At 33.2% G+C, this 14,716-nt stretch overlaps 1 protein-coding gene across 2 annotated transcripts; it reads left to right on the top strand.

Moving 5' to 3' along the window:
• On the top strand, nt 1–12,953 carry LOC109538963 (DDB1- and CUL4-associated factor 6). 2 transcript variants are annotated; one of them, XM_019906432.2, is made up of 14 exons: nt 1–366; nt 4,629–4,901; nt 5,707–5,863; nt 6,147–6,307; nt 6,373–6,524; nt 6,585–6,768; nt 6,848–7,035; nt 7,292–7,321; nt 7,685–7,776; nt 7,885–8,061; nt 8,137–8,287; nt 8,439–8,578; nt 8,820–9,072; nt 11,483–12,953. In XM_019906432.2, exons 1-14 carry the CDS (start codon nt 276–278, stop codon nt 11,633–11,635), a joined length of 2,202 nt encoding a protein of 733 aa, XP_019761991.2. In that variant the 5' UTR covers nt 1–275; the 3' UTR covers nt 11,636–12,953. The 2 variants fall into 2 exon arrangements, with proteins under 2 accessions (XP_019761991.2, XP_019761993.2); XM_019906434.2 differs by lacking the exon at nt 7,292–7,321.
• The last annotated feature ends 1,763 nt before the right edge of the window (nt 12,954–14,716 follow it).

Below are 14,716 nucleotides of genomic sequence, written 5' to 3'. Positions count from 1 at the left end.
CTGACATTGTTTTGACGTTAAACGGGCTGTTTGGTTGCAGTGCGGTTGTGCTTTTGTTTGCTTTTTTGGCATAAATTTCCATGTTCCAAATTGGTATTTATTTTCTAAACCACCAGGTATTAAAGATTCCATTGAATCAATAAAATTTCACCAGTGCCTCTCTGGAACAATGGTGTTTCCATTTCAAACAATACCAAATGCTGTCTATATTTAGGCTATAATTAGTTTCCACATTTATATAAAGGAAAGGGAAGTTTCCCAAATTGTTAAACTGAATGATGAATGGAAATCGAAACTCGCTTTTTAAAGCCCTCCGTGAACGGCCATATGGGACAAACTTTGGGAATATTGCAAACACCGTTAAAGGTAAGGTATTTTAAGGTTTAGAAACCTTCAAAAATGTATTTATATCATTACACAAAGAAACGAAAATTAGGATTAGTCGAAACATTGCCAAATCATTCTTTACTGCATTGTTTGGCGTACACAAGAACCATAAGTGTTTAGTGTTAATAATCATTAGCATATTGTATTTACAACCCATTGGGTACATTTAGCATGAAATGTTGTTTTGTCATAAATTGTTTGTTAATTTTTTATGTCCCAGTTTTTTTAAATTCCCGAGAAAATAATCTTGATAAGGTCTCTTGACTCGTGCCAAGTAGAATTTTAGTTAGTTTAAACCTATTAAGATATTTTAGATATGGAACGGGGCATTTGCAAATCCATCAGTATGAATAGCAATACAACCCAAGATATTTTTATTTAAAATATTTAGGTGTTGTTTCCGCATACAACACAGAATTTGCTTTTGCAAAATTTTGTAAGTTTTGTAAGAAGTGTTAATTTTTGAAACTGCAAGGTTACCCGTGGAACATTAAAAAATAATTTGCTATGTGTAAGTTGTCCCCAATTGCTCGATTCAATTCAGTTTTATTAAGTTACGTTATTTTACTCGCATACCCGTTCTATTATTATACTCTCATTTTCTACGACCACAGAAAAGGTGTAGTTATTTAACTAAGGTAATTTTAGAGGTCCATAAGTATTTGATGTTTTGTCCAAATATAGACAAATATTTAAAGCTTTAGTTCTCAGTTTTATACAAAATTAATAAATATTGATCTAACACGTACAATGTGTTCGCTATGCTCAAATATTTGCCCGGTTACAACTTACAACCTTAATAACTGGTCAAACTTCATTTAAATGGAACACTTCATATTTGATGATAAAAACGATATTTAATTATATATTATGATAAAAACGAACATTTAACTCCCCCTACCTAATTTCTTCAGTTCATAAACTTTTTTAAATGTTTTTTTAGTCTTAGTTTAAAAGTTTTACTATACCAATGTTGCTGAATTTTTACTCGCAAATGTAACATAATCTGGTATGTCTGTAAATTAAGATTTAACTTGTCATCAATGATATCGGTACTTACTTTCAGTTGATCCGCAAATTTTGTTGTATTTATTTAGTATTTATAAGTTAGGCAAAATAGAGTTTATTTTGCGCTTTAGAAGCTCTCACCGATGGAATCTAAGAAAAGCATTTTGTACATTTTCCAGAATTTAGAATACCTAATACACTATCGATATTTTTTGTACAATTTTTAAAGTACAAAATTGTAACATAAAATTTATTGCGAATTTATGTAATTTATATGTTATGTAAAATATCAAGATTCGAAATGAATTAACTAGTTAATAATTGAAATATTTTGAATTTGGTTTAATAAACAGCAATTACACCGTCAACTACGCAAAAATAATTGACAATTATCAGAAACAACTGTAAAAGCAAAGCAGAAGCTGTTCTAAAATCGAAAAAATCTTACAAGCCTTAGAAACATGGTGATGTTTATAATCTTTTTGCCAATTTAAATTTAGTAAGTACCGACCTATGAACCATTCGTTCGTACCCTCTATAAAGTGTTTCGGAACATGACAAAAAATCAATAAAGGCTCCACATTAAAATAAGGTGAAAACATTTAACTACATCTACAGACACCAAGTAACCGCATTTTTGTAAAGTCGTGAAAAGTAAAACGTTATTCTGGACATATTTTTATTTCCTGCAAATATCTAAGTAGTTCATAAAATTTTAAATGGGCCCAAAACTAAATTTGAACAAATCCATATTAGCTTTTCATTTCATTCTACTTTAATTATTTTATTGGACATAAAATCATCTTCCAATCTAACAGATAGTGGTCGTGCCTAGAAAAGATTTATTCACACATAAATCATACAATTTATCAGCAATTTATTTTTCTGGTACATGATAACCTTTCAGAGCACCAATTGCCCAATGGCCTTTAAGAGCCCTCATTCGGTTTTATTTGAAATTGAAACACGATAGTACTTACCAAACGAGAGCCTTTTGAATTTTAGTTCTATAGTCTAAAATTTTAAGAAGAAAACCGTTTGAATTTAATGAGATAGATAGACCTTGACACCAGATCGATGAACAGTATCTATTTGTGTCAGCTTAATTTCAAAATCGCTTTCATGTTCTTTATTGTAAGTATGAACTTAAATAACTGGTTTATATTTTATTATATTATTTTAAAACACATTATAGGTATACTGTAAAATAAAATCTGAGTATTAAATACGTATGTATACTTTCCTGAACAAATAAATAAATTTAGACTTTACGAAAAGTATCAATTTAACTGATTTATGCCATTCTAAAGTGCGTTTTCAGCTGTTTTGAAACCTAAAACCATGCGCGTTTTCCAGAAATTGATTAAATAACATTTTAGAAGCTTATAACGAATATATTTCATCTTTCTACCTGCATTAAACGAAATGTTCAAAGCTAGAAAAACATACGTACCTCATCTTTGTTTTCAAAATACAATTGAACAAACAACAGTTATTTTTTACAAACTTCTTTTTGGGTATTTTGCCTCAAAAATTGTTGTCTTTAAAAAAGACAGTGTGTGTCGCAGGATACCCTCTAGGTGATAGTTCTTGATTACTTTTTGATAAATAATTCGTTCTTATTGCGAAATAGGAGCACTATTTATCAATCTGTAATAAAAGACGTGAGGAAATTCTGTCTTTTTTAAAGACAAAAATTTTGAGGCGAAATACCCGAAAAGAAGTTTGTAAAAAATGAATCCGCCTCAACAATATAGAACTTATCAACAGTTATTTTCAAAAATGAGAACTTTTCATATTCAATTCGGAAAACTTGATGGATCAGAAATTAAACTTTTATAAAAATATTCTGTTCAGAAACTGAAGATATAAAAGTATAAGCTTAAACAACTTTGACCTCCGTCTTCCCAAAATATGCAGAAGCTTTGGAAGAAAATTCATAGGTTACACTGGTCCAAAACTGATTAAAATATATGAAAAATATCATTTAATATAAAAAAGCATATTTTCAAAAAAGTAATATTCATCGACTGAAAATTCAAGTAAATTAATCTGGGATGGGGAGTGAGGTTGTGTGGAGCGAGTAGTGTTTAAGTGTATATTTGGTTATTTATTCAAATCCAATTGTCTAAAAAAATGACACATACAACAATGCATAATAACGAATAACAATGCTAAATATGTGTTCAATAGTTGCTAAATTTAAGGTAAATACGTTAGTTTATTATCTAAAATTAAATGAACAACACTTTATTTAATGTTTATTAGCTGATTGTGATGATTTGATATTGATGTCAAAATATTTTGTGTTTTAAATCTCAAACAATTTTGTCATTGGTTGGTTTCGGTTATTTTATATTTCGCTGTTCTTAGTCATTTATTTGGCACAAATCGTATTCAGCCGAAAGTCGCCGCCATCAACAAAAATTATTTATGGAAAACGGTAAAAAATTTTCAAAACCCAAGATAAATCATACATTTCGGAGCTCAGCTATCAATGGATAAAAGGAAGCCAGATGATAAGCCCCTTGCGTCAGACAAATAATTTTATTATATGGTTGGATAAGATGGGTGAAGCTACTTATGTACAATATGTCTAATTACTTAAATGATCAGAATATTTTACTGTATAGTGTGTTTGACGCTATATTATTGTGAAAGTGGTTGTATTACACTGTACAACCCAGTAAAATAAAAAACATGGTTTGTTAATTGCATAGGTAAAGGAATATTTTGTAGCAACTTTGCATGTAGGTCTAATCAATTTTGTTCAATACTTACATAATATATTTCTAGTGTGTTTCTAAATATTAAATGCATTTCTAGAAACCAGCTTGACGTTGTGTGCAAAAATATTTTGCATATCGATACCATATGCTGATAGTCGTAACCCAATTTAAAAACTTGGTACGAGGGACACAAAAAACTGCTAATAAAAAATAAATACTTGCTCGTGTAATGTTTTATGTTTTAATGTCAATCTGCTGTTTATTTCTGTATTTTTTATTTCTTATCTGTTAACAATGCAGTAATGTATGGTTTTTTGTCTTTTGCGCAGAAATATAATTTTTTCGTTTTTTTTGTGTGATACGTTCTATCAGCATTAAAGTGTCGAGATACATTTTATCACGATTCACATAAACGTTTATGTGTTTATTTATTGAGAAACATAGAAAATAATTTATGAAAAATGTTGACCTAAACATGAAAACAGCACTTGTAAAAAATTTCAGATGACCTGGCACTTGTTCAGCGTTTGGGCCTTACAAAAAACCTTCAGGGACATAAAGGTTGTGTGAATACCATTTGTTGGAATGACAAGGGTACTTTGATTCTCTCTGGGTCAGATGATCAACACTTGATGGTAACTAATGGATTTAACCATAAGATTGAAGCAAACTACTACACCAGTCACAAGGCAAATATTTTCAGTGCAAAGTTTTTGCCATGTACTAATGATCAGCAGATTGTTAGTTGTTCTGGTGATGGAATTGTTTTACATACAGGTAAGATATAATTTTATCAAACTAATCAACGTAAAAGTTGTTCAATAAGTCTAGAGCTATTGATTTTATTTGGATGTTGACCTAAAATGTTGAAAGGAAAGAAATGCTTAATTTCGGAAAGTATTCTTACATATACAAGGGGTTTTACATTTTTTTCTATGTAATGTTCTTTGATAGAACGTTTAATTAGAACGAATGTTTTTTCTTTCTGTCTCTACATTATAGTCCTTATATGTTATATTTATTTATTGAATCAAAATACAATAGAATCCGTTTTACGAGTCATTCGATTCTCGGAAATCACCAGAGATACGAGGTCGTTTACAAGTGTACATTTTTTTGCTTTGTGAAATGCCGTTTTAAAGCTTGGAAATTTCTGACTACTTCGGCAAAAATTCGAAAAACCGAATGTTGGAGAAAACTTTTTACTTTTTTTCCGAGCCTATTTGCAGTGATAATCGGAACTTTTTCGGGATCGGGTGAAAATTGTGTTTGATGTCTAAATCAGCCAAAATTAAATGCGTTTTCTGATTATGCATTGACATGTAAAAATCGATTTTGCTGTAAACCCGTGATTTTTTCCAAAGTGGATCGAGAGAACATTGACAGTAGACGCCTTATTTAGTGCCTTATCATTGGAGGCTTATAGTTCACAGTTATCTTATTGAGCATCTTTGTACACACTTTTTTATTATTTTTGGTCAAAAATGGACTCTCGACGTTTCAGACGGTATTTTATTGTATTACGTTGCTTTCTTTAATATATATTGCATATTTAATACCAGTGTATAATAATCGATTTTAGATCTAAGTCGGCAACAAGATACTTATCATAACCAATTTCTGTGCCATGGGGGTACCACTACTTATGAAGTAATGACAGTACCGGATAATCCGCATACATTTATGAGTTGTGGAGAGGATGGCACGGTGAGGTGGTTTGATCTTCGAGAGAAGAGCAGGTATGTGGAATAAGTAACTAATGCAACATAATCGACAACATTTAGAATTTCAATTGTAGTCTAATTTAAGGTTTTGGAAACTTGAATCCGCCTCAACTATCTAGAACGTATCTTTAAACTTTCAATTAGTTGATGACTAAAATACAGTATATAATTTTTATGGTAAATCTAGCATGAGAGTCATAAGGAAGAGTGTGAGCTTTTGATTTAAGCCACTTCCAATAAAGTTGAAATTTTGAAGAGATTATTACTGATATTTTAAATATAATATTCTTAATTGCAGTTGCACCCAACAGCGATGCAAAGACGACATTTTAATTTCTTGCCAAAGAGCGATTACTGCTTTGGCAGTGAGTCCTACCGCCAGTCATCAACTAGCTGTTGGTTGCGCTGACTCAACGGTACGAATTTATGATCGAAGATATCTAAGCGTAACGCCTGGAGGCAAGTTACATTTTCATGCTACTTGAAATTGGTAAATTTTAGTTACACTTTTCGCATTGTTACAGAACACTTGCTCGCTCAACCATTCTGCACGTTTATGGCCCCCAAATTTGGGGAGGAGAGACACTATCGGATCACATCTCTAAATTATGATAGTGATGGCAAAGATATGCTGGTCAGCTATTCATCAGATTATCTGTATCTTTTTAATGTGCAGGTAAAGTATTTCATGTAATTTGCTCGAAACGTTGAAGAATATTTAAAAATAATGCTTCAGGACTGCTCTACATCAGAGCAGAAAAAACCTACTCAGAAGCCATCAGCCTGGGATAAACTAAGGGCAGCTAGGGTAAAAAGAGAAAGAGTTTCTCCGCCGCCCGTTAGGAGACTAAGATTGCGGGGAGATTGGTCGGACACTGGACCCGATGCGAGACCCGAAAGAGATGTTTCCACTAGTGTTGGTGAGGAGAACTGTGACAATTTTTATACTGATACTGGCTCACTTGTTCAGCAGGGTTCTATTGGAAATTTTTTTTACAGGCATTGGTCAAGCTAGACCCCAGCTTCAAGCCACATTGATGCAACGGATGACAGATGTTTTATCCCGGATGTTGAATGACCCAATGACACGCGCTGCTCTATCTGCTGGTGGACAAGAAGCATTGGACCCAGAAGAAAATGCTCAAAGACTTTTGGACGGAAGACCGGACGCAGCGGGTAGAGTCCAGGTAACCAGAAAAAAAGTAGATTATTTTCGCTTTTAAAAATTTTTAGAGAGGATTTCCAGACTCGCTAACAGGTGATATTATTCACCTCTGCGAAATGCATCCTATGCATTATACATACATGTATGTATGCTGGATAAAAAATGGTTTTAACGGAAGCTTTTTACTTCACACTAATAGTAATTTCGGGTTTTGTGGATTAAGGGGTGAATGATATCACCGAAAGTTGAACAGCAATTTAATGAAGTTACGTTTTTAGTGTTTTGAGGACAAATCATTTATAAGAAAGGTATGGGGTTTACGCGAGCATTTCAATAAATTTGTACAGGGTGTCCCTGCAAGGGTAAAGACCCGGCTGTATGCTGTACAACGGTAAAAATTGGCGTTTTGGGAAAAATCCTTATAGGTAATGTTGGTACAAAAAATGGCTGGAATGTGTATTGAAGTTCGTAGCTCGACCGCTACCAAAAAATAAAAAAGTCACGGTATTTCGGAAAACGGTGAGATGAGCTATAACTTTAAAAACGTCATTTGAGAGCTTGGGTAATACCTCATCCTTTAGCTCTCTTTACCCTTATCGGGACACCTTGTATTTTTTAAAGCCATTTTAGCATAAAGAGTAAAATAAAGTAGATAAATATTTCATTTGAAGGACGGACCCTCAGGTGGGTTAGAAAGATCAGCTCAAGGCGTCGAAGGGTCATCTGGCAGCAATGAGGCTGCAAGCGTTTCTAATACCGCTCAGTAAGTGATAATTCTAATACATCAAATGTTCTTTATTGATAAATAATTCCTCTTTTTGACTACTTGTAAATTTTGTCCAATTTATTTTAAAGTTTAATTTTAATTTAGACCGCAAGCATCTGCTTCCGAACCCGCCACTCCCAATCAAGACACTTCAACATCGACCGCAACTAGAGATGGTAATTCTACAGTTACAAGTGAATTGCACGGTCATCTTGCCGCGCTGCGAAATTTAAGACAAGGATTTATCAACAGGCATGGAGCAGAGCCTTCAGTTAGCTTTAGGTATATTTAAAATTATCATACAGTTTTAAACAGTGAAATTTATAGCCAACCCTAAGGAGACATATTCATTTTCAGGTACTCTGATCAGAGCACATCAAGTTCTACAATAAGTCTACGTGCTAACAATCAAACTGCAGCTCCCAATGTCAGTCAAGCGAGTGCTCAATCTGCAAATACCACGGAAGCTGAACAGCCACCAGCAAACCGCTGCGATAGGAGCTTGGAAGTAAGTAGAAATTAAACTTGAGAGTTTGCAATATGAAGATGCTACATGCTAATTAGATAAATTAGCAGAATAAGATATGGATAGTATAAACAAATTAAGCTAATACATAATTATTTGCGAAACAACAATATCACGTGATTGTTTTTTACAGATGGATGTCGACTATCCTGAAGAAGAATCGGCTGCTTCTTCTTCAGAACCTGCTGTGGAAAAGACTGAAGATAACAATGATAGTTTTAGCATGTATGAAGCTGATGTTAGAAAAAAGTATACCGGACATCGAAATGCTAGGTAAGTAAGCGTAGTAAGTAGAATAGATTTATTCCTTGCAACAACTGTTTTATGTCAAAGGGGGTTTAGATGTTTTTTTGGTGTACGAGCTTAGGACTAACGGGTTTCAGCTTTGGTAACTTGCATGCAAAGTATTCGCTCTGCAAATATCAGTGATTATCCAATACTGATCGAATTCAATGGATCACTCTTTTTCATGCTACTTGTAAATGTAATAGCTATATGCTCCTGTTACTTTTAGGACAATGATAAAAGAAGCAACTTTCTGGGGCTCTAATTACGTTATGTCCGGTTCTGATTGCGGACATGTATTTATTTGGAATCGTCACACAACCAAACTGGAAATGTTACTGCAAGCAGACCAGCATGTTGTTAATTGCCTAAGACCACACCCGACTTTACCTATACTGGCCACTAGTGGTATAGATCATGACATTAAGCTATGGGCGCCTATACTTGACGATTGTGGATTCGATGCTGAACAAGCGGAAGATGTAAGTTTTTTTAACTAAGCAAAAAAAACATGTCTGAGTAGACTGAATTTTTTTATATACAGGATGTCCCTGAAGTGATAATATCAGGAAAAAAAGAACATGGAAAATTATTAATTCTGAATAACTGAACTAATTTAATTCGTTTAACAAGTGTTCAAAATGTTGACGGTTTTTCCGAACACATAAATTAATTATTTTCGTCGTGCATAAACCACATTTCGGCACGAAGTTGTAAATGAAGATCTTTCAATAAACCAGGTGAAGTGTATTGGAGGACGCGTAAATAGTTGTCTCCATTTAGTCGGTTTCACCCTGATAGCATGAGGAAGGGGAATTATTTTAACCACGTCTTCTAGGTGGGAAAACAACACTAGTTTGCTATATAAACGATAAATGGTTAAAAAACGATAGCCCCAAATAACAAATTTCGTTAAAACACGTATAGAGATATTTTAACGAAAATTTCCACGGATCAATAGGTCGGGGAGAAGTCGCATGTTTTACAATAATGTGCAATATAATGCCTGCTAACGAAATTGTTTTAGACAAACTGATGGTAGTGAAAAACACCGAAAGTTTTTACGAAAATTGACTAAATTGTGATATTAAGGAATTTGAATTAAAAAATATTGTTCGAAACAAGGGCAAAAAATGGATTTTTGCGCTCGTGTCGAACAATATTTTTTCCTCGAATGAAAGATATTCGCGACCTAAATGTCTGATATTCAAATTTCGTGTAACTTTTTGTGACAAATCCTCCAAAACTTACCCACGCACGTTGTTATAACTGAATCGAGTTTACAATTATCTATCCAATGATATGAAAAAGAACTCTTTGACTCAAATGCTTCTTGTGGAACGTCAAAAAAGGTGGCGTCATGTTTCGATCAATTTCGCAAATTAAAAAAAAAACAGGCAAAACTAAAACTCTTAACTTTTAAGAACAGGAACCCATATTTTCATATCTGAAACGGTTCTTTGGAGACAGGTGGAGTTTGATGTAAGCATACAAAGCCGTCCAAAATATTCCGAAATTTTAAAAATGTCTTGTGGAGGAATCAGTGGTTTAATGGGAACCAAATCCACACTATCAGTAAGCTGATGCTAATTGTCTGGAATACTGGAACCTAAATTTCCATATCTGAAGCGGTTCTTTAGTGAAAAGCTTCAGATGAGCTTAATATAAAAATACGAAGCCGCCCAAAATATTCCCAAAATTTAAAAATTAACTACGAACTGACGAATAGCTCAATCGATACCAAATCCACCCTACGAGTGAGTTGATAAATATGCTAAGCTTACCAAAAGCTACGCAGTGCCACCTGGAAAGAAAAAAGAAAATGTGTTTAGTACAGCAGGAAATCTATCCAAAGCCAAACTTATTTGAAATCAGCAAAGCAAAGAGAGAGAAATATAGAGAATTCGTAAAAATTCAGTTGCTTGTCGGAAAACTTAACTCAGTTCAGGCTGAAAGATTTATAGATCAGAGATCATTCTTACCAGCTTTTGCAAGCTTGCTACACCATCTTCCATTTTCTACCCACAAATCTTCCAAAACTTCACTATACTTTCACAAACTACCGCACTTGCCATAAGGGCCGTAATGATTCTATATTTTCCATTTAACCCGATTCACACGACACAAATTATTAGCAAGCGAATTCGTCCACTGTCGGTAACAAAGTGAACACTCTTAGACCTTTTCGAGAAAAAATTACCCCAAACTACAGAATAAACATGATTATTTAACCATCTAATTGTTCGCCCTTTCGATGATTCATGCTTTACTTGGCAATTCGATTTCAGTTTGTTTATTATTGACATTTTGGTAGAAAGTGCGTGTTCGCATTGCAATATTTGCAAAGGCAAATTTCACGTTGCAACTTAACGAATGTCAACAACAACTAAACTAAACCAGCTCTAAGTGCCGATCTTTCACTAATTTCACTACATTTGTCTGAATTTCACTTTAGTGATTAATGGACAACGCCAAAACTAAAATTAATAAGCGAATTACTTTTGTTTTCTTAAAAATGTGTACAAAACCGCGAGAAAATCACTTAAAAATTAAACGGTTGCTGAATTTCTGAGCGATAATATAAACCAACGAAATTCCAATTAATTAAGAATGTTCTCTAAAAGTCGTGATTTCAAAACAGAAACACCCTTTAAATCCGTAACGAAGCATTTTTGAGCCATAATTTATATAGCAATCTAGGGTTATTTTTGGACGTAGAATAAGTGGTTAAAATAATGCCCCTTCCTCATGAAATACCTTGTATATTGTTTTCATTATGTGTATGTATAAGTTTTCAACAAAAGCCTTCTTTGAATTGGAAGCAGATGTGATTTTTCGAATTGATTGATGACATTATGTACCAAAGTATATAGTCCTATGGTATACTTTCAGTTAATTAGCAGAAACGCAATAATGCTAGAAGAAACTAGAGATACCATCACAGTGCCTGCCGCCTTCATGATACGAATGTTGGCGTGTCTCAACCAAATCAGACGAGGAGCCCGGATCAGAAACAGGCGATATAGCATTGAAGAAGATAGTTAAATATCTGAAGCGTTGGCTATGCTTCCTTTATCGTGAGGCATAAAACTACGTTATATTAACAATATGAAGGCAATTGTATTTCGAAACACCCCAATTGCAAAAGAAAAATTTCTATATGTTTCATTATAATATCAAACATGAGTTCGAAAATCGACCGAATGGGAATATGAATCGTGAGTTTTGTTTTCTTATTATCTGTGTTCAAAGATGCTTCACTTAGACGAAATTCTGAATTTCCGTTGTTTCAAATGTTAATTGTAGCTTATTCGAGTTTGCTTTCCAGCAATAATGTGATAAAGGAATTTAGGATGTGAACTGATAAGTTATTCAACAGTTATACATATTAAATCTAATTATATTTATTATAAAATTATCACATGTCAGCTACTTTTGTTCTAGTTCAACCAGCCGACTGGATTTGAGTTTATATGACAATGCTTTTATTAAAATTCAATTTTTAGTAAATTAATAAAAAAATATTACAAATCTAAACAATGTTAGTAAATTGTCGTCTTTATTACTTCAGACAGTTGATGTCCTCAAATATTTTTGCACAGCACGTCTTTTTGGAACCATCAAATCAGCGTCATTTCTGTTATTTCCGTCCAGCTAATCGCAAGTTGTAGAAGAAGGCTATTCAGGCAAATAAAAAATTGAATTTTTCGATTGACCTAATATAAGTATTAATAATCACGTAACATGTCACTTCGGCAAACACACACCGTATTAATACCTATACAAATGTATTATTATGGATTTTAAGCAAGTTCATACCTATCTATAATGACTTCCAATCAATAAATTTATCGAAATACTAACCCCATATTCTTCAATAACAGAATCGAATTCTGGAGGCTCCAGAATTCAGTTCAGTTATTATTTAATTATTGTTTTCAAAGTGTTGACTATAATCAGATTGGGTTAGTAAATTTTTTAAAAATATATTTGTTTTGTGCCCTAATAGAGGATGTCTTTAATTGCTGTAAATTAAGTACCTGCCTCTGTTTTGAAATTATGCTGATAAATAAAAAGGTCAGGTTTATAGTGCGATTAGCTATTATTCATTTTTTTTAACTAAGTAATAAAGACAGCTTGCCTCTGCTAAATAATTGAATGCAACAATGCCTTTAATCAGCCTATTAATACTGCATACTCTTGGAATGTTTTTAGATCAATTCGTTATAGTAATCCTAATAAATGTAATTTATTTTTTTACTGTAGGATCATAAATTAAGTGTGATATTATTTGAACTGAGAAAGATATTAGAAGTGATCTGTTTTGTTTTTTAGTCTTAAAATAAAGATTACTTGAAATATTTGGGTGCGTTGAATATTTTTCCTTATTAATTTCATTTCCGGATTCGTATTCGCTTTTTTAATGAGCCTACACGCTATATTTTGGACAAATTCTAAACACAAGGCTCATTCTAAAAGTAATTTTCAGTATTCCGGATCTCCGACAAGGTCGGTCTGTTTAAATGTTATGTTTGTTTAAACGCACCACCGTGCAGATACACGCACGAAAAATACTTCATAAGTTCACAGTTGAGCGATTAGTAGAGAAGAGTGCTCTAAATGTAGTCAAAATTCACATTCAAAAAGTCAAAAAGAACTATTTCGGGACACATTTTGAATTGAGTTTTAAAAAAATAAATTTCTCAGAAACAAAAAATACTCTACAAGTTCATAGTTGTACGTTCAGTAAAGAAGAGTGCGCTCTAAATGTGCCAAAAATTTCTTAAAATTCGGTCAAATCACATGAAATCCAGAAGTTTGCGCGCTTAGTGAATGTTGTTTTGAAAATGAATGGTTTTACGCAACTGTAGACTCTTCAATAACAAATTCGAACTTCCAAACTAAAGCCAGTAGAAACTTGAAAGATTGAAATTCTGTAGGAATTTTTATGAAATTTTGGTGTAAACTTGCACGTAAATGTCTGATCAAATTTCATGTAATTTTTCAATTCTACCAGAATTTACGCACGCCGTATTAATTTCTATCAAAAAGAGATAAATATAAAGAATCCATCAAGCTTCAGTTGCTTATCGGAAAACTAAACTCAGTTCAAGCTAAAATATTTATAGATGCGAGATAATTTTTACCAACTTTCTGCGAGCTGGCGCCCCATCCTCCATTTTCTTCACGTTAATCCGCAAAAAGTTCACTACACTTTCACAAACTACCGCAATTGCCACTCGCCATTCAAACGGCACTGTTGGAAGCAAACTGAATATTTATACATCTTTTAGAAAAAATGCACCGAAGTGCAGAATAAACATGATTATTTAATAATTTGCTTGTTCGTCCGTTCGATGATTCATTGCTCTGCTCTTGCTTGGCATTTCGATTTGAGTTTGTTTATTGTTGACATTTTTGTAGCAAGTGCCTTGTACATGACAGTATTTCCGAAGACAAATTTCACGTTCCAACTTAACGAAAGTCAACAACAACTAAAGGAAAAAGGCCCCAAACGCCGATCTTTCACTAATTTAATTTTAAATTTAGAGTCATTTATTTGTCTGAATTGTATTCAGCTGCAGTTATTAATGCACAAAGCCAAATGTAAAATTGATAAGCGAATTAATTTTGTATTCTAAAAATATTGACCAAGCACATAGACAACTGTTTTGAACCAATTTTTCCACATTTCCTTGAATATTTGGCCAAAAAATGTGGTGGCTTTTTTAGGTGTTAAAATTCCAGTCCCCGGCCCACTAAAGCATTAATCTGCCCCCTGGGTGTAATGCTAAGTGTAATCCAAAATGCGGCGCAGTGAGACGCTGTGAGTTATAACTCATTAGCGCACAAAGCGACAACAACTCAAAAGCGCAACTCAATACAGTGTTACGCAAGGCTAGATTATAGTATCAGGACTTTAACGTTCGATACAAAATCCAATTTTAAGATGAAAATATCAGACACAAACATTTTTTGAAACACCGGGTTCACTGGCAAAGTTGAGATTCTATTTTATTTTTTAAATAATTCATGCAAGTCTTATTCTATATTCTAGGTCTGTCCGTGTTCTTATGAGGATGGCCCTAATATTCTCTATAGCTGACTTCCACGTTTAGAGACGTT

This window comes from Dendroctonus ponderosae, unplaced genomic scaffold (assembly GCF_020466585.1).
Source record: "Dendroctonus ponderosae isolate FM_Combo_2020 unplaced genomic scaffold, Dpon_F_20191213v2 Dpon_F_20191213_2, whole genome shotgun sequence".
NCBI lineage: Eukaryota > Metazoa > Arthropoda > Insecta > Coleoptera > Curculionidae > Dendroctonus > Dendroctonus ponderosae.
This window is presented reverse-complemented; position numbering and strand designations above follow the sequence as displayed.